The sequence below is a fragment of the Macaca fascicularis genome, chromosome 6 (genome assembly GCF_037993035.2).
Source record: "Macaca fascicularis isolate 582-1 chromosome 6, T2T-MFA8v1.1".
NCBI classification, from domain to species: domain Eukaryota; kingdom Metazoa; phylum Chordata; class Mammalia; order Primates; family Cercopithecidae; genus Macaca; species Macaca fascicularis.
In genome coordinates, this window is record NC_088380.1 from 36556601 (window position 1) to 36582703 (window position 26103).

General features: G+C 38.7%; 1 protein-coding gene across 2 annotated transcripts in view; it reads right to left on the reverse strand.

Annotated features, from left to right (window-relative positions):
- The window catches only part of RANBP3L (RAN binding protein 3 like), a 51444-nt gene extending 28499 nt beyond the window's left edge, over positions 1-22945 (reverse strand). For both annotated transcript variants that reach the window (XM_045393618.3, XM_005556727.5), the window contains exon 1: positions 22381-22945. In XM_045393618.3, coding sequence (XP_045249553.2) covers positions 22381-22471 — 91 coding nt within the window. In that variant the 5' untranslated portion in view covers positions 22472-22945. The remainder of the gene's footprint in view (positions 1-22380) is intronic.
- Positions 22946-26103: the final 3158 nt, after the last annotated feature.

The window sequence follows — 26103 nt, forward strand, 5'->3', positions numbered from 1 at the left end:
AATAGGGTGTAGGTCACAGAGATCACATGCTTCAAGGGTGATGAAAGATTACAAAGCAGGAGGTCAGGGTGAGATCACAAGGTCAGGGCGAAACTAGAATCACTAATAAACTTCCATGTCCAGCTGTGCATGCATTGTCATTGATAAACAAGGTTCAAGAGCAGAGAACCAGTCTGACTAGAATTTGCCAGGTTGGAATTTCCTAATCCTAGCAAGCCTGGGGGCACTGAAGGAGACTAAGGCGTGTTTCAGCCCTATTTACATCTGCATAAGGCAGACACCCCCAGAGCAGCCATTCAGAGGCCTCTTCTGGGAATGCATTCTTTTCCCCAGGTGATATTTATCTTACCCGTTTTTGGTAATAAGAGAAATATGGCTCTGTTCTGCCCAGCCCACAGACTGTCAAACTTTAAAGTTATCTCCCTTGTTCCCTGAAAATCGCTGTTATCCTGTTCTTAAGATGCCCAGATTTCATATTGTTCAAATGCACATGCTCTACAACAATTTGTGCAGTTAACACAATCATCACAGGGTCCTGAGGCGACATTCATCCTCAGCTTACGAAGATGACAGGATTAAGAGATTAAAGTAAAGACAGGCATAGGAAATCACAAGAGTATGGATTGATGAAGTGATAAGTGTCCATGAAATCTTCACAATTTATGTTCTCCTGCCATGGCTTCAGCCAGTCCCTCTGTTCGGGGTCCCTGACTTCCTGCAATAGAAACCAAATTCTCCATGCTGGATAGAACCAGGCTACTCTAGCCAGGGCTAAAAAAGGTTGTGTAAACAATCTTGGCAGGAAAGAAAGTGGCAACAAACCCCTGCAGAGGGGCAGGCACTGCCAAATATGTCAGCTCTAATTGCTACCAGGACTGGAATTATCCACTTGAACTGTAGCCCTGGCAGTCCCTGCATTTTCTTCTCCCTTTCTTCCTGGACCTTTCCACATGTCTCTTCCACATCCTCTTCTCTAGTTTCTGCTCCTTGTGCACTGTCTCACCCCAGTCCCCAGTATTTTCCTTATGTCCCTGTCTTCTCATCATTCTTCACTGTGTCTGGTTCTCTGGCTTGTCAAAGCATGGATTTTAGAGCTTGGAAGTTAGATGGTCCTAGAGCTGTGTTTTTAAATAAAGGACTTGAGCCTCAGCTTTTTCATCTCTCTCTCTCTCTGTATATATGTGTGTGTGTGTGTGTGTGTGTGTGTGTGTGTGTGTGTGTGTGAGCTATTATGAGGATTTAAGCAGTATATGCATGCAAGAACACCTACAACTTCTCTAAGCTTTTGAAACAAAGCAGAATATCTATCTGTATCTGTCTAGTCATCCATCCTCCATGTATGCATACATCTCTCCATATATTCAGATGTAGACATCTATCTATCCACTCATATATAAACGTAGCAATATGTCAGGATACAGGCTGCATAGGAGACACTGAATAAAAGTTAGATTCACTTCCCTCCTTCTCTGCTGTCTTATGTGATATGGACTCACTATATTAGTCTGTTCTCATGCTGTAGATAAAGACACACCCAAGACTGGATAATTTGTAAAGAAATGGACTCACATTTCCACGTGGCTGGGGAGGCTTCACAATCATGGTGGAAGGTGAGAAGCACGTCTTACATGCAGGCAGACAAGAGAGAATTGAGAGCCAAGCGAATGGGGTTTCCCTTTATAAAACCACCAGATCTCATGAGACTTATTCACTACCACAAGAACAACTCATGAAGGAAACTGTCCCCATGATTCAATAATTTCCCACTGGGAACAACACATGGGATTTATAGGAGCTACAATTCAAGAGGAGATTTGGGTGGGGACACAGCCAAACCATATACTCTCTGTTAGCTCTGGGGGAAATGCCTCATTCTTCCCCAAAAGTCTTTCTTTTTCTTTTCACTCGTTACCTTATGCTTACCCCTAGCTTGCTTCTCATTTCTCTCCTATCTTTTTTATTCTTTTTATTTTTTGATATCAGGAAGTTTCCAAATTCAGATGTGGCCCATAAATAGTCTTAGAGATCCTTGCTCCTCCAAGTGTGGTCCAGACGAACCAGCAGCATTGACAGGGAGCTCATTAGAAATGCAGAATCTCAGTCTCCACCCTACCCTACTAAGTCAGAAGCTACATTTTATAAGATCCCCAGGTGATTTGTAGACACGCTAATATTGATAAGCAGTCCTCTAGAGCACATTCAGATTTCTGTCAACTGAGATCAAATTTAGGAAAATGGCAGTAAAGATTCCTGGACTACTCTAGTAGTCACTAGTTAGAGTAGTAGAGTAGTGACTACTAACTAGTAATGACTAAACCTGTGGGATCTTCTGAGTATGCTCACAATTAATGTGAAAATAATTACTATCCAAACCATACACTATAATTACTACAATTCAATGTAAGGTGAAGTCAAGGGCTACCCTAAGTACTTGCAAAGAAGTCTCTGTGGTAAAGGATATTGAAATATCAATACTGATATTGATATTAAAATTAGCCTTCGGATATTCTGCTTGAAGCAATTAATGATTTCTTCTCACATGCAAAAGTTCGCTTTCTGTTTTAATGATATGCCTAAGATCTAACTTCTTTACATGGACAAATTTTTTTGGAAAATGTCACTGGTTGAGATGACTGAATATTGATTAAAATGTTCATTGCTGCAAAGCAAAAATTTAAGCCGGAAGCATAAACTACATCAAAAACATTTGCCATAGCTCTAAAATTCCTGAAGAAGAATTTGAAACATCTGAAGTTTCAAATGTAAAAACTGACATTATCTGTAGAAAAAAAAAATAGACAAATCATAGCAGGTGATCTCAATCTCTATATGGAACCCAAGGAAGAGGAGATACAGAAAGTCTGAATCACAATCTTGATTTTTTAAAAAAGAACAAACGAAAAACCAAACCTATATTGAAGTCTTTTAAGATAGTTTACAGAAGGGGCAAATTGTAGCCCCAGAAGAAGAAGGAACCTGTGCCAATTCACAAAGGAACCACAAGCATGAGACATTCTGTACTTGTTTCTACTTATTTCTAGCCATATGTGGGGGAAATCTGTAAAAAAAAAAAAATTTTTAATGAAATAAGCAATAAACTATTTACTAAAAGATTAAAAAGTCTGTCTTTACAGAAGGAGGTGGTAGGGCCACAGCCTGACATTATTAACTGTAATGGGACACTCTGGTTCTTTTCATGAGAACCAATTTCAGGGTAAAATAACCAGGCCTCTGGGGAAAAGAGAGGCAACTTATACAGAAAGTTTCCAGGCTGATTCACAAAGCACTAACTCAACTGGAGACACAAGATGAATGGATCCTGCTGAAATGATTGCAGCCCTGATCATACCTGTTGAAGATGTAACCAATTTTGTGTTCAGATCTTTATACCAGCGTATATGAAGTAAAAGAGTAGGAACCCTTACCCCTTTTGATCTAACTGCAATTTTAACTGTACTTGTTCTTAACTGCTTTAAAGTTTTTATCAGAAATGAAGTTATAAACTGCCAACTCTAGGAAATCTAACATTTCTTAGTTTATATTCATTTATGACAAACACACACTAGAGAAAAAAGAATCAACATGTAAAAAAAAATAAGGAAAGTTATTCCTCTTTTCTCATCAATACCAAGCTGGTAAAGAAAGCAGTTTTTTTCAGAATGGAAATCATTTCACAAGAAGAAATTGGAGAAGATGAGAAAACTCTCTGACAATATGACCGATTACAACCATTATTACCCAGAGCTTTGTCTAATCCATCTCATTTTCTGAATACATCTGATTCTCATGCTGATAATCTTCAAGGAAACCGTTCATTTTAAGTTCCAAAGACTCTCAACTGTTTCCTCTACTGATTTGTACATTGGTCTAGATCTAGACACTGAACAATTTTGAAAAACCAAGACATAGAGATAAGAAAATATATAATGTGAACAAGAGGCAAGAAGACTCATAGGTTGTATCAAACACAGACCTGCTACCCTTCTGAAAGTAGAACCAAACCCTTGAAAACTCTTGTGTTGGCCGGGCGCGGTGGCTCAAGCCTGTAATCCCAGCACTTTGGGAGGCCGAGACGGGCGGATCACGAGGTCAGGAGATCGAGACCATCCTGGCTAACACGGTGAAACCCCGTCTCTACTAAAAAATACAAAAAACTAGCCGGGCGCGGTGGCGGGCGCCTGTAGTCCCAACTACTCGGGAGGCTGAGGCAGGAGAATGGTGTGAACCCGGGAGGTGGAGCTTGCAGTGAGCTGAGATCCGGCCACTGCACTCCAGCCTGGGCGGCAGAGCGTGACTCCGTCTCAAAAAAAAAAAAAAAAAAAAGAAAACTCTTGTGTTGAATGTACTTCTCACCCCAAACGTAACTCCAAACTGTGCTGCTTCATTTATAATCCAGCCACATGTGGTAGTGGGCCATAGCCAGTGACTTAATTTCATTTGCGTTTAAGAAACTGGGGATCTGCAGCAGCAATAATTCAATTGAAAAAAAAATTCTCGTTTTTTAAAGTTGTTTACTTCATTAATGTCTTTATGAAGAAGTTCACAGAGTCCTAAAAACAGAATTTTCATTAAATCGCTTCGTATAGAACATCAGGCAAATCACCCTATCAATCAAATACAGTGATGACTGAAGAAACTGAATTTGTATGTATATTTTGAAAATGTTTTGTAATTGATCCCCAAAGATATGATCATCACGTGCAGTGAGCTATTTATTTGGGGGTGATCAGGGACTAGAATGGTTTTATAAGGACTTTCTTTGTTTTTTAATAGATCTTTTTCAATGGCTGTCACAGCATGCTCCATTATATTTTACTATTGTTTTAGTGTCAGAATATTAATCTTTGAATTATTATTTTTTCTCTCTTCTTAAAGATAATAGCTACTATATGAAATGCATATACCTGTCATGACTAGTCTTTACTCTTTTGCCTTTTGAAATGTTTAACTGAATATGACTTTAAGAAGTACTATGACAAGTTAGATCTGGCTGATCACCAAGGATGCTTCTTTTATGCACTGGTGTAATATAAAAATTTACATTTGTGCCATACTTTATAAGACATATTTAAATATATTAATATTTGGTAAATAAAAGAATGACTACTAGGAACTAGAGGTATGGTTTTAAAAACCTAAGCTTTGGAGAAAAACAGACTGGATTAAAATTTTGTCTCTTCTAGTTACTGTGTGAGCTGGAGCACGTCATTTGACCCCAAGAGCCCAGGTTTTCTCACCTGTGAAATGGGGATCATTAGACCTACCCTTACAGAGTTGTAACGATTCAGCAAGGTCATGTACATAAAACATTCAGCACAGTGCCTGCCTTGTAAGAAATGCTCAGTAAGCTGTGCTGTTATTACATGATATGATCCTCAAGAAGTTAGTTATTGAACCCTTTTGCTCATGAGAGAACTAAGGCTCTAAAATTACAGGACCTGTCGTCTCAGGTCACACAGAAAATTCTTAGATGTCTGAGACTGTAACACATGAGAGCTGACTCCAAATCTTCTTCGCTAAGTTAGCTTCCTTCCTGGCTTCCATTGTGAGTTAAATGACTATTTTACAGCTTCTTTTCTGAAAGGTGACATGCCTGGTCTGTGATGGCTCTTTCCTGCCTTCCATGGTTCTGTATAAACCTGGTTGGAACATGATCCTATATTGTGTGACTCTTCCTGCACTTCAATTTTGCCGTCTATAAAACGCTGCAAGATGCTTCGGTTATTCTTGCCATTATTTGTGCATATTCTGACTCTAAAGAGATTTGATCAAGAATGTCTGCAGGCAAATGGCATAGTGATCCTAGCAATGTAAAATCTCCATATAAGTATTTCTTTTCGGCCACTGGCAGCAATAACTCAGAAGAATGTGTTACTTTTGACAGGGCACACCCATTTCTGCATAATTTGAAGGTGTTACTTTGTCTATAAATAAGACTATTGTGTCCTTTTGTGACAAAGTTACTTGTAATCTTTACTTGAATATGCTTATTAGCAGCAAATGTGGGACTTCTGGATTGATAATGACAGAAAGAACTGTTTGCTCTTTCTCTACACTACTTCATTATTTAGGCCCAAGGGCTCAGAAAGTTGCAGAATGTGTCCTAGGATGTGCTTGGTCAACCTGATACCATTTGGAAATACATATTTAATTTGACAGCGTTTGTAAATCACATATTTTTCACTCAGAATAACTCGCAGTGTGAAAATGCTTCCATATGTTAAAAATGGGTCTCTCTGCTTTGCTGAGGGAATGGGGAACAAAGTCTAGGTTTCAAGGGATGTTGAAAATATACATTGAGCAGGCACATGCGCAAGTCTAAAATGGTATCTTCTTAAAGTTAATTTTAAATAATAATTAGTAGATTTTTCATTACTGCTAACATTAAAGAGGTACTTTTGACACAAAATATATCAGTAAGAACTAAATCACTCTTCAAAAAGACTGCTAATAAGTTAATACAGCTGAAATATAGCTTCATATATTGAGTCCAGATAAATTTAAACTCTTCCCCTTTGGTGAAGAAACATACTATTTTTAAATTTCTTCATGGATTCCAAGGACACAAGCCGGATGGAGAAGCTTGATTCCAGCTTCTTCCAATTCTAAAACTCTTTTCTTTAAACTTATTCCTCTTTGTCTTGAGCCTTTGAGCACATAGAAGAAAAAGCTCCTTGTTTCTCCATTTCCACAGGAATAAGTGGATGTTATTCCATGGGAAACAAGGCTTTGGCAGTCTAGTCAGGTAGAAGGAGCTGAGCTGCCATCCAAAGCCCGACCAACCCAGGAGGGGACTGGTCCCCATTCTCCTCTAGGGAACCCCCAGGAGACCCATTGTTCCTCTTCTCCTTGCGTTTGAGGGCTGAACTGCCCTCCTGGCCCTCAGGCATAGAAAGGTAGCAGGAATAACATGATGCCTGTGGCAGATGGTTCTGCAGGGATATATATTATTGCACCATATCAGAACTAGTTTGGAGGAAGTAAAGGCCAGGTAGTAATTTGTACACTGACCAGAAACGTTTTATTCACCAGGCTAATAAAAATTAGCAGAGAAAAGTTGTTACTTTTAAAATTTATATGACTTGAAAAATTCCCAGAAAAACTGAAAACAATCCTTTTAATTTATGTATTCCTGAGGATACCTGGCTAGCTCAGTTGGCTCACTACAACCTCTGCTTCCTGAGTTCAAGTAATTCTCGTGCCTCAGCCTCCTGAGTAGCTGGGATTACAGGCATGTGCCACCAGGCCTGGCTAATTTTTGTATTTTTAGTAGAGATGGGATTTTACCATGTTGTCCAGGCTGGTCTTGAACTCTTGACCTCAGGTGATCCGCCCGCCTCGGCTTTCCAAAGTGCTGGGATTACAGGCATGAGCCACCACGCCCAGCACATTAATTTAACCTTACTCAGTTTTTAAAACGAAAAACGTTAAAAACACACACACAAAAAAAAAAAACTTTAATCCGTATTTGAAAATGAAGCTTTTATAACAAAAGTTTGTCTTGTTAAATAAACAGAACCTCATAATCTGTGGTTCTGGTATGTGTCTTGCCTATACTCTGTATATAAAAATACACACACACACACACACATCTTTATCTGCCACTTCATGTCTCTGCAGACAAGTAAAGTTTAATACAGTCAATCATAGACCAAAATAATCCATTTTCAGCATTCACAGACTTTCTTCTCACTTTACTCTTATTCTTTCGATAGCAATATCCTTCCTTTTATTAGAACAATTCCTTAAACAGGTCATTATAAAAGTCTGAGATATGGTTTTTACATCTAGATGGAGCCCCACTCCAGAGAAATGACCATGTTATTGAGCTGTAGTTGCTGCAAGTCTGAGAGTTTCTCTGAATCTGATGAGGGAAAGGAATTTGAATCTCATTAGCATTGAGTTCTTTCAGGACCTGAAGCCTGTCCTGCCATGATACAGGTCATGCTTAAAAATCTCTTCTTTATCTCTCCTGTTTGAGTATATAGGTTGGGTTCCCTCTCCTCACTTCCTTTATTTTTTGAGATGGAGTTTCACTGTTGTTGCCCAGGCTGGGGTGCAATGGCACGATCTCAGCTCACCACAACCTCTACCTCCGGATTCAAGTGATTCTCCTGCCTCAGCCTCCCAAGTAGGTCACTTCCCATTTTAAGCCCTGTTCTCCTTCCGAATCAACTCACAGACATATATTTTATGTTCTTTTGATGTGGCTTTAGTTAGTATCAAATACCTTCACACCAGCATCCCTTGCTAAAAGTCTAGACCTTATTCCTATGACCTTTTGTTTATTGCCATCCACAGGGTGTGAGGTATGTGATCACTGGGTAGAAGGAATGCAGCTTTTTTTTTTTTTTTTTTTTTTTTTTTTGAGATGGAGTCTCGCTCTGTCGCCCAGGCTGGAGTGCGGTGGCCTGATCTCAGCTCACTGCAAGCTCCGCCTCCCAGGTTTACGCCATTCTCCTGCCTCAGCCTCCTGAGTAGCTGGGACTACAGGCGCCCGCCACCGCGCCCGGCTAATTTTTTGTATTTTTAGTAGAGACGGGGTTTCACTGTGGTCTTGATCTCCTGACCTTGTGATCCACCCGCCTCGGCCTCCCAAAGTGCTGGGATTACAGGCGTGAGCCACCGAATGCAGCTTTTTAATGAATACAGGTATTTACTGCATTTTAAATCCTGTCTTTTGAATATTTTGCTAGATTTGCCAACAGACTTCATTAAAAAGCAACTCCAGTGTGAAACTTACCTTCCCTAAATGTTGATTAAAATTTTAAGTCAAGTTAATGATTTAATGTAATAGTTGAGCCACACTTGAAATAAAGTCCCAGTTTAAATAAAAAGTGAATTATAATAATGACTATTATTTAGCCCCTTTTTAATTTGAGGTTTTGCCTACTGCCTCTTTATTTTGTCAAAAACCCAAACTGCTCTCCAAGGCTGTGTCAGTCCGGTTCCAAAAATGGTACATTGCTATCTTTCACACTTCATGCAGTGTGGGACATAGGGGCTATGCAGCTATTTAAAGTTAAGCAAAAACTGCTAGCCTAATCAGTAAGCCACTTGCTCTGAGCTGCTAGGAGTGCACTGGTACATCAGCATTTTTACAACTGTTTCTTTTTCAGTCAAATATACCCTTTTGGGAGACAGTTGGATGTAGTTGGTAATTCATATATAAATTAACCAGTGATTTAATAGCAACCTATTCTAAACAACTGAACCACAAATTGAGTTCAAGGGCCAGCCATCATCCAAGCCCTTCTCAGGTACTTAGCTGAACATCTATTTTATACCAGCTTAAGAGGCAGTGAGCGTGAGTGAAAGCAGTCTCTGGAGTCCGGATCTTGGATTAGGAGCTTGGCTGAAGACCCCAGCTGTGAGACTTCCTGGGACTTTCACAAAGAAGTCAGCTAATACATCAAAAGTACTGAAACACAGTTTCTGGCATGTAGCAAGCACTTCATAAATGTGATTTGTTTGTAAGTGACATGTTAGCACTGTGGTATGGTCTAGGGTATGAATCCATTTTTCTGCTCTCAAATAACTTGTACAACACAGCCGAGGCAGCATTACCACAGAAGAATAATTCTTGGCAAATCTGAGTATCTCAGTTTTGAAAGTGATTTTGTAGGTCCCCTAATGGAACTTATCATCTAAAATGTTTAGAGCATCCTCAGTAGATGGCCTTCCGTAACAAAGAGTATCAATAAGGGTTCAAATATTTGCTCTTGCCAGATCTTACTTCATGTGTGGAGCACACTAGTGTACAGGCTACATGTGTGCCAGGATCTTGGCCCTTCATCCCACAGGATCAGCCTCTTGAATTTACCTCAAAGTGCTGTATCATTTTTAACATATGCCTTATTGTGTAAAAGTGTAGAAAAGCGCTGCTTCTTGTTGTCACAGTTGTAATTGACTTTAGAAGACACCAGCAAAGATAGCATTATTTGTATGTGAATGTTAGATTAAATTATACCACCTGAAGTGATATCTATTGACCTAGTGGGGAATTTGTACCTCAGGTGTGGTGGCTAGCACCAGGAAACCCACATCCATAGGCTTCTCATTACAAGGTTGTCATCTTTCCATCTCAATCAATATCCAAGCCTTTGAGATTTAGCATCATCAACATCAGAAATGAATTTTCATTGGTGAAATTAATGGCATTCAAGACCTTGGATTACCTGAAATATTTTAAGGACGCTTGCTAGTCTTACACAACCTGGACAGAAGAATCTGGCAAGACCTGTAGCCTGTACTTTTAAGAATGAAGCCCAAAGCTTTATATTGAAAGGTCCCAGTGTCCATTAATGAGCAGGATCATTCTTGGTTACTGGCTGACTGCACAGAATACTGCCTGGAGAATGTCGTTTTGTCTGAGCAAACCTTTTAGGCAGGATATAATCAGATTACCTAAGGAACAAAAAGTTTGGGACATCATATGCAGTCTTTTATGCTTGTTTGCTAATTAATGTTTGTTTAGTAAATATCTGTCAATTTGAAAGAATTTAGCCTAAGATTTTCTTTATTTTAACATGGTATTGAGGTTGGGAGGAATAGCTTACTTTTACTGCATCCCGCTCCCCAAAAGAACCTGAAACATGTAAATGATCAAATTAACTCAAGTTGGCATGTAATATTTCCCATTTCTCTCACAGTCAAAACCAAAGAGCTTACCAGGGCAGACATGACTATCTAACTGCTCTTTCCTCTTGTGTCTCCCTTATCTCTCAATCACTTCCTAACACTCACTGCTTAAGCTAACTTGATTATACTGGCCTCCTTTTGTCCCTCCAACACAGTCGTCCTTAAAGTGTGATCGCTGCAACTGCAGCAATGATGGCATTTCTCTGAGAACTTGTTAGAAATGAAAATTCTTGACTCCTTCCCTCCAATCCCCTCAGAACTTCTGAATCAGAAAATCAGAGTGGGACCCAGCAATTACGTTTTAATAAGCTCTCCAGGTGATTCTGCAGGTGATGCTAAAGTTTGAGAATCACTAACCTAGATAACTGTGATATTATTTTTGCTGTAACTGAAATGAGTCAATAACCATGACAGAACAAATGTAGGCCAAGTGTAATTTCTAAAACTCAGAGTCTTTGTACTTACTCTTTATTCTACCTGGACTGTTCTTCCACCAGATGTGGCACGACCGACTCCCTCACCTCTTACAGGTCTTTACTCAAATTCACCTTCTTAATGAGGTCTTGCCTGAGCACCCTGCTTAAATCAGACCTCCATTATGACACTCTATTCTGCCTGCTTAATTTTTTTCCATAATTCTTATCTTCATTATTATCATTTACACTGTTGATCCCCAACCTTTTTGGCCCAAGGGACCGGAAGACAATTTTTCCAAAGATGGTGGGAAGGTGGGCAGGGATGTTTTGGGGATGAAACTGCCCCGCCTCAGATCATCAGACATTAGATTCTCACAAAGAGCACACAACCTAGATCGCTCACATGCACAGTTCACAATAGGGTTCATGCTCCAGTGAAACTGTAATGTGTATTGATCTGACAGGAGGCGGAGCTCAGGTGGTACTGCTCGCTCATGCCCTGCTTACCTCCTGCTGTGTGACCCGGTTTCTAACAGGCCATGGACCCCTGTTTGCACTATATATTTTGCTCATTTATCTTCTTTATTGTTTGCCTTTCTGCCTCTCAGAAAATAAGCTCCTTGTGGGCAGGATTTTTTGTTTGCTTTGTTCACTAGAGTCTAGAACAGTGCCTGATAAATGGCAGCCACTAAGTATTTGTTAAATAAAATAAATGAAGTGCTATATAACTGCAAACAAGATGAAGTAGAGATGGAGTGAAAAAATATTCATGAAGTGGTCCATTTTAAGTGTTTATTAAAGGATAACTGATGAGTCAGTCATGGCTTTAAAACAATAACAACATTGAATTCTAAAGAAAATTAAGATAAATCATTGGTTCTAAAGGATGTTCAATAATGGAAAGACAGATGCTTGACAAAAAGAGTTAGTGTCTCGCCCTAGGTATTAGATAGTTCTTTTTTTTTTTTTTTTTTTTTTTTTGAGACGGAGTCTCACGCTTTTGCCCAGGCTGGAGTACAGTGGCGCGATCTCGGCTCACTGCAAGCTCCGCCTCCCGGGTTCCCGCCATTCTCCTGCCTCAGCCTCCCGAGTAGCTGGGACTACAGGCGCCCGCCACCACGCCCGGCTAATTTTTTTTTTTTTTTTGTATTTTTAGTAGAGACGGGGTTCCACTGTGGTCTCAATCTCCTGACCTTGTGATCCGCCCGCCTCGGCCTCCCAAAGTGCTGGGATTACAGGCTTGAGCCACCGCGCCCGGCCGATAGTTCTTTTTATTATATCTCAATTTATCCTTTGCTAATTTCATTGATTAGCTAATTTTTGCTATGTTATTAATAGAGAATTTCTAAGCTTTAGGAATAAAAGCAACAATAAAATACCACTATTATTAAACCTGACTAAGGTTATACTAACATTTTCTCTCGAAGGTGTGATATTTCCTGAGCTGTGGGTACTCTGCCAGTAAGACACAGTTATGTTCTTCGGCAAATTATTCAAATTCATTGAGATATTTCAGTCTCTTCACTATTCTATGGAATTACTAGTAGAGGCCTAGAGGAAAATTTGGAGTCTGAGGCCTCCTAGGCAGTCTCACATTTTGGAAAATGAGGCCTAAATTACATAGAATAAAATACACAGATGAATTTTTGACAAATGTATGTGCTCAGGTAACCAAAACCCTATCAAGATATAAAACATTTTTATTGCCCTAGTGTGTTCTTTGTGTCCTGTTCCAGTTCTCCTCTCTGGGCAACAACTGTTCTGCTGTCTATCACCATGGCCTAATTTTGCCTGTAGAAGTAAGTACTCTTTTGTGTCTGCCTTATTTTCACTAACTATAACATTTCTGAGATTCACCTACATGGTTACATGTATCAGTAATTCATTTCTTTTTACTACTGAGTAGTATTCCAGTGTGTCAGTATACCACAATTTGCTTACCAATTTACTTGCTTATAAACAGTTTTGGGTTATTCACATTCTGGAGCTCATATGAATAAAATCTACTACAAACATTCTTGTGCAAGGCTTTTGTGGTTATATTTTTATTTTTCTTGGAACTGTTATGGAACACCTAAATATGGAACTGTTGGATCACAGGGTACTTGTGGGTTTAATTATATAAGAAACTGCCAAATCGTTTTCCAAAGTGGTTTTTATCACTTCCCAGCAATGAGTGAGTTCTGGTTGTTTCACATCCTCTCCAAGCATCATGTTATCAGCATTTAAAATTTTAGCCATTCTAGTGGATGTGAAGTGACATTTCATGGTGGTTTTATTTTGGATTTCCCTGATAACTGACAGCATTGAACATCTTTTGATGTGCTTTTGGCCATTTATATACTTTCTTTTTGAAGTGTTTGCCAGATCATTTGCCCATTTTTTAACCAAATTGTTTATGATGAGTTGTAAGAGTTTTTAACATATTCTGATTGAAAGTTCTTTTTCAAATATATATTTGACATTTTTCTCCCAGTCTTTTCTTTTCTTAGTGGTATCTTTTGAAGAACAGATATGTTTAATATTGATAGTCTAACTTATCTATTTTTTATAGTCAGTGCTTTTTTGTCTGTCTAAAAAGCTGCCTTTTTGACGGTGAAGGTATTTTCCTACATTTCTTCTAGAAGCTTTATATATTTAGCTTTTGTATTTCAGTCATATTCTATCTGAAACTAATTTTTGTGTGAGGTAGGTATTGTGGTTCATTTTCTGAAATATTTTTCACCGTTTGTTCCAGGATTCTTACAGAGAAGACTATCTCTTCTCCCTTTGAATTATCTTGATACCTTTGTCAAAAACCAATTGACAATGTACTAATAGATCAATTTCTGGACTTTATATTCTGTTCCAATAATAGATTTTTGTATCCTTACACTGATATTATATCATCTTGATTTATTATAACCTGAAATCCAAAAGTGTAGTTGTCAACTTTGTTCTCTTTTTCAAGATTGACTTAGTTATTCTAGGTCCTTAACATTCCCTTATACTTTTAAAATCAGTTTGTCAATTTCAGGACAAAACATCTGCTGTAATTTTTATTGAGATGGTCAAGTTGAGGAAAATTGACATCTTAATATTGAGCATTCCAATTCAGGAATTTGGGATGTATCTCTTCTTATAATTCAATCTTCTTCAGCTTCACACTGCAATGTTTAAGTGTACAAGTCCTGCACATATTTTGTTAAATTAATCCATAACTATTTCCTTTTTATGCTATTAAATAAGTACTCTAATATTTTTAATTTCCACTTGTTCTCAACTAATATATAGAAATGCAATATTTTTTGTATGTTGACTTTGTAGCCTGTTACCTTAGTAAATGCGTTTATTAGTTCTAGCATTTTTTGATAGATTTCTCAGGATTTTTCCACAAACACCATTAATCATCTGCAAAAAAAGACAGTTTTACCTCTTTGTTTCCAATATGTAAGCCTTTTATTTCTTTTTCTTAATGTAATATGCTGGCTGGGATCTCCAGTACACTGTTGAATAGAAATAATGATAATGGACATCTCTGTTTATTTTTCCTAATCTTAGGAGGAAAATGTGCAATCTTCTACATTGAGTAGTGTTAGCTGCTGGGTTTCTTGTAAATGTTTTTCATCAGGTTGAGGAAGTTGCTCTATTCCAAATCCCTTGAGTTTTTGTATCAGTTGGTGTTGAATTTTATGTTCCTCTGCATCTTTCTGGCACAAAGGTATTCATAACACTCCATTATAATCCTTTTAATATCTGTAGTGACACCCTATACATCATTCCTGATACTGATGGTTTCTCTCTCTTTCTCTCTCTCTTTTTTTTTTTTTTACATAAAGTCTCACGCCATCGCACATGTGCAGTGCAGTGACGTGATCTTGACTCACTACAACATTTACCTCCGGTTCAAGCAATTCTCGTGCCTCAGTCTCCTGAGTAGCTGGGATCACAGGTGCATGCCACCACACCTGGCTAATTTTTGTATCTTTAGTAGAGATGGGGTTTCACCATTGGCCAGGCAGGTCTGAACTCCTGTCCTCCCCCCACCTCAGTCTCCCAAAATGCTGAGATTACAGGTGTGAGCCAACGCGCCCGGCCATGTCTCTTTTTATTGATTAATCTAGGTAGGGGTTTATTAATTTTATTAATATTTTGAAAGGAAGTAGCTTTGGGGAATCATGGAGGAGCAGACTACTTTCTCATGACTTTGTTTTTAGGAATGGAAAAATAAAGGTTTTTTTGGAATTTGTTTTTGTTAAGTCCAACTTCAAAAGTGTAATTAGGGATGGCCTTGGACAACCATGGCATTTTTTTTTTTCTTTTTTGAGACAGAGTCTCACTCTGTTGCCTAGGCTGGAGTGCAGGGCACAATCTCGGCTCACTGAAACCTCTGCCTCCCAGGTTCAAGTGATTCTCCTGCCTCAGCCTCCTGAGTAGCTGAGGCTACAGGCACATGCCACCATGCTCAGCTAATTTTTTTTTTCTTTTTTCTTTTTTTTTTTTTTTTTTTTTTGTATTTTTAGTAGAGACAGGGTTTCACCATGTTGGCCAGGATGTTCTCAATCTCCTGACCTCATGATCCACCTGCCTCGGCCTCCCAAAGTGCTGGGATTACAGGCATGAGCCACTGTGCCCGATCTGGCTTTTTTTTCCAGTGGTAAAATATACTTACCACAAAATTTATCATTTTAACCATTTGTAAGTGTACAGTTCAGTCGTGTGAACTGTATTCACATGTTTGTATAACCAATCTCCAGAACTCTTTTCATCTTGCAAAACTGAAACTCTGTACCCTTAAACAACATATCCTCAATCTTTTCGGCCCCAAAACCCTAAAAGCACCATTCTACTTTCTGTCTCTCTAAATTTGACTACTTTAGATACCTCATGTAAGTGGAATCAGACAGTATTTATCTTTTTGTAACTGGCTTATTTCATTTAACTTGATGTCCTCAGGTTTATCCATGTTGTAGCGTGTGTCAGAATTTCCTTCATTTTTAAGGCTGAAAATTATTTGATTATATATACATGTATAGTGTGTGTGTATATATATATAGTGTATACATGTATATAGTGTGTGTCTATATATATACACACACCATATTTTGTTGATCCATTCATTCGTCAATGGAGATTTGTTTGTTTCCATCTTTTGGCTATTGTGAATAATACTACCATGAGCATAGGTGCACAAGTATCTGTTTGAATCCCTGCTTTTACTTCACTTAGGATTTTATCCAGAAGTAAAATTGCAGGATAACATGGTAATTCGATTTGTTAATTTTTTGAGGAACTGCGTGATATGGTTTGGCTGAGTCCCCACCCAAATCTCATCTTGAATTGTAGTTCCCATAATCCCCACATGTCAAGGGAGGGACCCAGTGGGAGGTAACTGAATCATTGGGGGCCATTACCTCCATGCTGTTCTCATGATAGTCAGTGAGTTCTCATGAGATCTGATGCTTAAGGGGCTTTTCCCTCTTTGCTCATCACTTCTCCTTCCTGCCACTATGTGAAGAAGGATGTGTTTGCTTTCCTCCTTCTGCCATGATTGTAAGTTTCCTGAGGCCTTCCCAGCCCTGTGGAGCTGTGAGTCAATTAAACCTGTTTCCTTTATAAACTACCCAGCTTCAGGCAATTCTTTATAGCAGCATGAGAACAGACTAATACATTGCCATAGTGCTTTTCACAGCAACTGCACTATTTTGTCTCCTCCAACAGTGCACGAGGTTTCGATTTCTCCACATTCTCACCAACATTTGTTATTTCCTGTTTTGTTTTTTTTTGTTTGTTTGTTTTACGAATAGTAGCCATCCTAATAGGTGTGAAGTGGGAAAATGAAGTTTCAACCATTAAATTTATTTATTTATTATTTCCTAGTGCAATCTATTAGGAAGGCTTATTATGGGACTATCTAAGGAGTCCTTACATAGTTCCAAGGAAGGAGCTGTCACACCAAAAAGACCAAATGTGATTAGAGATTGGAAATTTCGAACCCACCCCATTCCCCTAACCTCCTAGGAGGAGAGAAGAACTGGAGATTAAGTTCAATCATATGGCCAATTATTTAATCAATCATGCCTACATAATGAAACCTCATTAAAAACCCTGGACACCATGCTGAGGGGAGCTTCCTGATACTAAGAGGGTGGTACACCCTGACTCTGTGGAAGCAGAGGCTCCTGTGCTCATGACCCTTCTAGTCCTCCTCACATGTACCTCTTCAATTGGCTGACCATTTGTATCCCTTATAATAAAATGGAAATTGAAAGTGCAGAGCTTTCCTCAATTCTGTGAGTTGTTCTAGTGAATTATCAAATCTGAGGGGTTGTGGGAAGTCTTTAATTTGTAATTGTCCTGACAGAAGTACAGGTTGCTTGGGGACAGCTGAAAATCATTGTTGGAATCTGAAATGGGGCAGTCTTGTGAGACTAAGTCCTTCATTTGTGGGTCTTCACTAATTCTGGGTAGTGTCAGAATTGAATTGTAGGACACTCAGAGAATTGGTGTCAGAAGACACAAAGAAAATCATGAGGCATTCAAAAATGTCTTGGTTATCCATGGAGAGGTTTCTCTAGTATAGATCAATTTTAAAAATTAAACATTGTAATACTAGAAATCATAGATTTTATGAGACAGCTGTATGTAACAGAAAGTACATTGAAAGCAGCTCTAAATAACTGTGTAACTTTGGAAAAGTCATCTTGACCTTGAAGATTCACAGTTTCCACATCTTTATAAATGAGGATAACAATACTTGCCTGTGATTATTAGTTTTATGTGTCAGCTTGGCTGTTCCATGATACCCAGATATTTTGTCAACATTCTGGATGTTTCTGTGAGGATGTTTTTGGATGAGGTTTACACTTAAACTAGTAGACTTTGACTCAAGCAGATTGTCCTTCATTAGTGGGTGAATCTCATCTAATCAGTCAAAGGCCTGAATAGAACAAAAGACTGACTTCCCCAGAGCAACCAAGAACGGACTCAACTGCAGAATTAACTCTTCACTTGGGTCTCCAGCCTGTCAGTCTACACTGCAGTTTGAACTTGCCAACCTCCATAGTTGTGGGAGTGAATTTCTTAAAATAAATCCCCCACTCTCTCACTCTGTCTCTCTTCTCTCTCTCTATTCTCTCTCGTTAAAATTTTGCATATAAGTTTTGATGCTTCCCAAACTTAATTATTAATAGCCTACTGGTGACCAGAATCCTTATCAATAACATAAGACAGTCGATTAATACATATTTTGTATATGTGTTATATACTGTATTCTTACAATAAAATAAGCTAGAGAAAAATGTTACTAAGAAAACCATAAGGAAAAGAAAATATATTTACTGTTTATTAAGTGGAAGTGGATTGTCATAAAGGTCTTCATCATTGTCTTCATGTTGAGTAGGCTGAGGAGGGGAAGGAAGAGGAGGGGCTGATCTTGCTGTCTCAAGGGTGGCAAAGGAAGAAAATCCACATAAAAGTGGATCTGAACAGTTCAAATTTGTGGTGTTCAAGAGTCAACTCTACACACACACACACACACACACACACACGCACACACACATCCAATTGGTTCTGTTTCCCTGAAGAAGCTTGACTACACTATTTCATCTGGTTGTTGTAAAAATTAATGAGATAATGTATATGAGACCATTTGTAAATTTTAAAGCACCATAACACATAAGGATGGTTGTCTGCCTAGAACATGTAATATGTAATGAGCGTTGCTGAGGCTGTGTAGACAAGTAAATTAACATTTACAAATGTGGTCATAGAGTCAATATTAGAGATAAATGGATTCAAAATATCACAGGAGAAGCTAGAAGATAGCAACAAGTTGGGAGATGAGCCTCCTGGACTTGTGTTCTGGACTGATAGAGCATTTGTTGTCATAGTAAACTCCATGTGGACAGGAAACCATGGCTTAGTTGACTTAGTTCAATTTGCATGTTCAGCATCTAGCATAACACTTTGCACATTGTTGTTGCCCAGATAACTACTGAAGAATAAGTAACTTTTATCTATATAATCACTTCAAAATTACACTTTTGTGAGTGACTAGGTGGAAGGAGTTAAATACTGGGGAGTTAACACTAAGCATTTTAGCATATGGCATGGGGGTTAGAAAATAAAATATGTATGTGTTGAGGCTGGTGCGGTGGCTTATGCCTGTAATCCCAACACTTTGGGAGGCCAAGGTGGGTGAATCACAAGGTCAGGAGTTCGAGACCAGCCTGGCCAATATGGTGAAACCCTGTCTCTACTAAAAATACAAAAATTAGCCGGGCATGGTGGAGTGTGCCTGTAGTCCCAGCTACTCAGGAGGCTGAGGCGGAAGAGTCACTTGAACCCGGGAGGCGGAGGTTGCAGTGAGCCAAGATCGTGCACCACTGTACTCCAGCCTGGGCGACAGAGCAAGACTCCATCTTAAAAAAGAAAAGAAAAGAAAACATGTATGTGTTGAAGCTAGTCACGCCTACAGAAGTGTCAAATGTCAATTAATCATAGTCTATATGCTCAATAATAGAGGTAGAACCTTAGGCTGGCTGGAGAAAGGCCAAAGCCGTGAACCCAGGATGATTCCATGAATAAAGCCAGACCTCACTCTCTAACTCAAGGACAGTAACTGGAATGCTATTTAGCAACACAGCAAATACTACCCAGTGTCACTTGTCAGCTCAAATCACTAGATGACATTTCTTGTAGCAGTCAATGGCCAGTCTGGACCGCATTAGCATGCTTCACAACTTTATGGACTGTGGCTTATGTGGGCAGATATTTTGAGACTCGGGTGTGGAAGAATATGGTTGCTTTCAAAACATTCTAGGCAAAAAGCTAAGTCTGAGAAAGAAGACCAGTCTTGTGGGTATTTTGGGAAGTATGTCATCATAGTGATTATTTTCAGGCTTCTCTGGATATTGCAGTGTGATGGTTAATGCTGACTGTCAACTTGATTGGATTGAAGGATACAAAGTATTGATCCTGGGTGTGTCTATAAGGGTGTTGCCAAAAGAGATTAACATTTGAGTCAGATCCACCCTTAATCTAGTGGGCACAATCTAATCAGCTGCCAGCAAATACAAAGCAGGCAAAAAAACGTGAAAAGGTGACTGGCCTAGCCTCCCAGCCTACATCTTTCTCCCATGCTATTTGCCCTTGAACATCAGACTCCAAGTTCTTCAGTTTTGGGAGTCGGACTGGCTCTCCTTGCTCCTCAGTTTGCAGACAGCCTATTGTGGGACCTTGTGATTGTGTAAGTTAATACTTAATAAACTCCCCTTTATATACATACACACACACGCACACACATATATATACACACACACACATATACACACACACACATATATACACACATATATATACATATATATATATCCTATTAGTTATGTCCCTCTGGAGAACTTTGATTAATACAGCCAGTAAAGGAGAGATCTTCAGGATAGCCTGCCTTAAATTAAAACAACAGTGGGGCATTATTTTTCACTTATGAAATTGAGAAGAAATTTAAAAAATAATAGTATTACTGAGAACATACTCCAACACTGTTGATAGGAGGGTCATTTGGCCAAAAACAATTTTTAAGAATGTATAATCCTTTGACTCCACAATTTCACCTCTATGAATTTATGCCAAGAAAATAATCCCATATCAGTGCAAAGATCTATTCGTTAGTTTAGGTGCAGCCCAGTGTTAATTATAATAGTTAAAATATTAGAAATAACTAATATGTCTAACAGTAGAGAATTGTCTAAGGGAATTTTGCTACATCCATATAAAGGAACAGTGTGCAACTGTTAAAAATAAGGTTGTAGAAGAATATTTAATGACCTGGAAATTTGTTCATCCTCTGTCGTTAAATTAAAAAGCAGTTTACAAAACACTGTTTACAAAAGTATCCAGAACAAGTCCATGTTGTTTAAAAATCAAGCAAAAGAAGAATTCATACATATGCATAGAAGAAGAGTCTAAAAGTTTACACATTAAAATGTTAATATCTATTATCTTTGGGTGGTGGGGTTACAGGAGACTTCCTATCATCTTCTTTAGGCTCATGCCCACCAAATTTTCTATTAAAAATATTATATTAGCAGTTGAAGTGGGGGGAAGTCACTTGAACATTTCAAACAAAGTCAACAGAAAACAAAACCCCTGATAAACTAGAATTGTCTACCAACAGAGAAGCAAGAGCATTTTACAGTGCTATGCCTTAGCCCTGACACATTCCAGGACTTTACGTTCTAGGGTACTTGGTTCAAAATTTATTTGAGCCCTAGTAGTAAAGCGTGGTCTAAAAAGTTCACATGGTTTTCATTTACCACAAAGTATTTTCTGCCCACACTATGCTAAGCCTTGTAGAGCATGAAGTCACGTTATACAGCTCCAGGAACCGACACAGAGAGGTGGCCTGACACATTCATGTGACTGTTGGCACACAGATTCCATCTTGGAAATGGGAGGTTTTGGCCCTTTAGCCAGCACTCTCCACACCACTGAAATCTGAAACTGTGTCTATAGAAAAATAATTAAAGAGCTCATTGCCTAGATCCACACATAAAAAGGTCTATCTTAGGTTATTGAAGAGAAGTTAGAAGTGTCTGGTGAATCCTTAACCTCTGTGGAGTGATGATGTCATCCATAAGAGACCCAGCCTTTCCCACAAGTGTCATTTGCTGTCCCTGTCAGAGTGAATTGGAGGGATCATCTTGTCTATTCATGTCAACCATTTGAACTAACTCAGCTGGCTGGGGAGTGGATTTGAAAATTTAAAAAGACTGATGGTGAAAATGGCTGGGAGGTAGATAGTTTAGTTTGAATGAGTGCCCAGCGAGTGAAACATGACACTTTTCCCTGACTGTATCCAGCTGTCCCTAGACCGTAAAAAGGAAAGAGTCAAGAATATGTTTTTTTTTCCCACAATGAATGAACCAGAGATCCAGACAAAATTAGGCTTAAACAAAGTGAAAAAAGTGTCCCACTAGTGGTAGGATGGTAGAGAAAGCTCCAGGCTAACTTAAAGCTACTGTCAGCTGAATCCCCCTTGTAGCTGACTCAGCCTTGCCCAGATGGGTGTTTTGAATTAGACAAAATCTCTCATACTCTAAAAAACTGACAGTGGCTAGAAGTTTAAGAATATAAGTTTCTGAATGACAGCTCCAAGGAATATGCATTCTTGACAGTCTTCCATAGTCCTTTAAAAATCAATAGTGAATCCAAGTTAACCCACCCTTATGCATCACTATTATATCAGAGCTTCCCTGGGTCCTTCACCAGCCCACCATTCTTCTGGGAATGCAAATGCACAGAAGGTCACAGAACATGCAACTCATGAGCTGGACTGACTTACCTTGCTGTTGCCGGTCCTCCTGCAGCTTCAGTTGACAGGTGTGCAAACTGCCAAGCAGGTGGCTGCTGCCTTTTCTTGGTATGGTAGTCATGGTCCTAGCAGTATGGCTGTGACTCAAGGATCACTAGAGCACTCCTTCTCTTGGCCAGTCACCTAAAATGGCCTTCACCAGACACCCAGAAATACATAGATTCATGCAGATCTTGTCTTTGCATGTACAACATATACTCCTCTACTAAACTTCCAAGCTTTTTCCAGTCATGATTCTTGAAATAAATAATGACCAATGTTACTTCTCCTAAAGATGCCAATTCATTTGGCTAAAAATGCAACTTAATTATTCTTTCAAAATGAATTGAAACTAAACCCCCTTATAGAGTAAAATTCTACAAATTAACTATTTCTAATAGATTACAGTTTTGGCATTTTTAAATTCCTTTTACCGACATGAAATCCAATGCCTCTGGTATTTAAAGAAGACTGCTAAAGTAATACATACACAAAGAAAAAAAAAGTGCTGCTGAGTTAAGTCAAGTGATTTCTAAGCCTAATCTGAGTTACCCTCGGTGACAGCTGAAAGTGCACAGTTCTTTAAGGGAGGCTGGAAGGAGGAGGAGCAAAGTGGGCTAGGATGATTAGCATAAAGAGGCAGGCAAGACGGGCATTGGAGCTGCTTTGAATAATAGTGACCAAAGCACAGATTCTAAAGATGCCCTGCCATTATGTTACAGTAACTGAGTACCTGATTTCTGCTACTTTGTTTGTAATTAAAATGCAAGCTGAAAGCAGGAGTTTATACTGCAAGGACATTCATTTGTACATGTGAAATCTAAAAGGTATAAATGGAACTGGTAATGAGCTCATGGAAATGTACTGCTGGAACTTTCAATTTCTGTAAACACCTCCTAGTCTTCGGAAGGGAGCAGTTAGAGGGCAGCCTTCCTGCCAAGGCAACTATTTGGAGTTCTGGAAGAAAAATAAACACATAAAACATTATCTTTCCAGAGTCCTATTTCTGTTTCCCACTTAGAGTTCCTATTGCTATTTCTAGGTCATAGGAGAAAGTTATTTCCAGTTTTACTTGTTGGCTATTTCATTACTGTTTAAAAACATAAACCCCAAACACCTTTAATTTAACTTGAGAGCTTGCCATGACTGAAGTCATAAAGAATGCTGGTAGGTCCTGCCCTTCAAGAGTCACAGCTCTTCACAGATTCAGAAAGAAAGTAGTGGGCAGGACTAAAGAGAAAGGCAGAGCTGTTTAGCCTCAGAGTCTGAACTTTGCAGCTTCTTATGTGCATTTGGAAATTGGTGTTAAACTTAACACTGTAATGAATTTACCTCCTAACCAGATCTGGGTGGCTGCCCTCATTTTATTTTGAGGCAATAAACAGTTCCCCGAGTATAGTCTGGTTTATGAAAATTTGTATGAAATAGGTGATTGATCTTTTACAATTATTGAATGCTTTAATTGTTTCAGTAGACTATCTACTGCAGTTTTAGGCTCATCATAGTGTAACAGATGACAGAAGTGTTTTGCTCCTTGAAAGAGAGTCTTGAAATTATTGGAGAGTCATAGTTTCTACTTTAAATGTCTGCTATTCATCTCATCTTCCACAAAAACCATGGTGGAAAGCCAAGGTGATTTTTCCTGAATATGTAAAGTTATTGTTATTTTATCAAGTTATGTACCTCACTAATAAGCATATTATTATACATGTGAGTTAAATAACCTACAAAACTGTAAGCCAGCCCTTTTGCGAAATACATTTAAAATGTTTTATGATGAAAAAATTTAAAAATACGTGAATAGGAGAGAATAGCACAATAAGCCCTGCATACTCATCACTTGGATTCAGTATTATCAACTCAGACAATCATGTCTCAAAACTATGTGTTTCATCACAGCTGTTCTCCCCCTTATTACACCACTGGAGCTGAAGCATCCAGACATTATTGCATTAATAAATATTTCAATATATATTTCTAAAATGTGAGGATTTAAAAATAGATAACCATAATAAGATAACCATGCACATAACAATTAAATATGATTGTTTAATGTCATTAAGTATCCACACAGTGTTCTTATTTTCCTGATTGTCTCATAAACTTTTTTATCTTCACATTTTTTGCAAATTGGGACCCAAAGGTCCGCACGTTTGTATTTGGTTGATATGTTTCTTAAGTCTTCATCTCAGAGAGATGTTGCCTGGAGATGAATATCTACACTTACGCTAATTTATATCTGATTTTTCGAGGAAGCCCCTAGATGCCCCCATTTTTCTTACTTGGGAAAAAAAGAGAAGAAAAGGAGTGGTCATCTGGCCGTGGAGGCTAAGATATCCAGCTTTCTTGCCATGGTGTTCTCATTCACGTACGGTGCAACCTTAACCCAGGCACTTAACATCTCTGGGTTTGTGTCTTTATTTGGCATATGAAACAAATGTTTGGTAAGCAATGGGATAAATTATTCAACACTCATTCTGTGGATATAAAGGCCTGGGAAAGGGAGGAGTATCCTACTTTGTCTCTGATTAGAGCCTAAGGAGAAAGAAATAGATTTAAAACTAAAATCTGGGTAGGATTTAGGGGTATATTTGAAAATCTAGTACCCCAGTTTTCAAACTTAGCTAAGAATCATAATTACCTGGGCAATGTTGTAAAGATGTAGATTCCTGAGCCCCAACTGCACAGTCTGATGTCTAAGGTGGAATCTGGGATCTATATATTTTTATAAGTCCTCTAGTCTAAATAAACAAGCATTATCTGCTTAAACAGAGCTGGTTTGTTCCACTATTTCATTCATTGTATCTTTCTTAAGGGCCAAAGAAACCAAACACTCCTTAAACAGTCACATCAAGTGCCACAACGTAAAGGGACAGGGAGGATACAAAGGACTGCTACTAGTTCCTCTTTTGTGCATCAACAAGGCAGTCCTGGGTAGTGGCCTTGTGATGGATTAGCCGAATCAAGGGAATCCTGAGTTCTTACACTGCTTGTTAAGTTCCACTGCTGTTCTTGAAGGAGTCTCTGGGTTGATTTACCAGTTTCCACTGGAAATCATCCAGCATGGTGGAAAGCAGCCTGTTACAGGAGTACATAAGAAAACCTCAGTTGTATCAGCTGAAGTGGGATGGGGGACTACTTTGCTTCCCCCTTTCCCCACTTACTTTCCAGAAACATCACCAAATTATTTCACAATGGGCATATTGTACTTTTTTTTTTTTTTTTTTGCTTGTAAATGAAAACAAGAAATCAGATTGCAGAAGTCCGGCTGGGTCAAGAAACAGGTGCGTCATCTTTGGCATTTTTACTTACAATTGATTAAAAATGAATTTGAATCCTATAAAGGCCAAACTTCTTCCCTTATCAAGTCTCTGTGATCCCCCCAAAAGGACAGCACTGGTTTCCTTTTCCTGGGTTTTTCCTCATCTGCCATATCTTCTCTGCTTAACCTATGTCTTTGTACTTCTGGAAGAGTAGAGTGAAATGGTGCATCACAGATAATCAATCATATCAGCTGGCACTTTGGGGGTGGATACTTCAAAAAAATTGATATTTTATTGTCAGAATTTGTACCTTAAAAAGCATAGTGTGTGGTTGAATAAGCTAAATGGTATTAGGTTTACAGGAGGGTTTTCTTTTCTCAGTTGAACCATATTCAAAAAGCAGGGACACATGCATTTAAAATTAGTCCACAAGTGAGTTACTTGTTTAGTT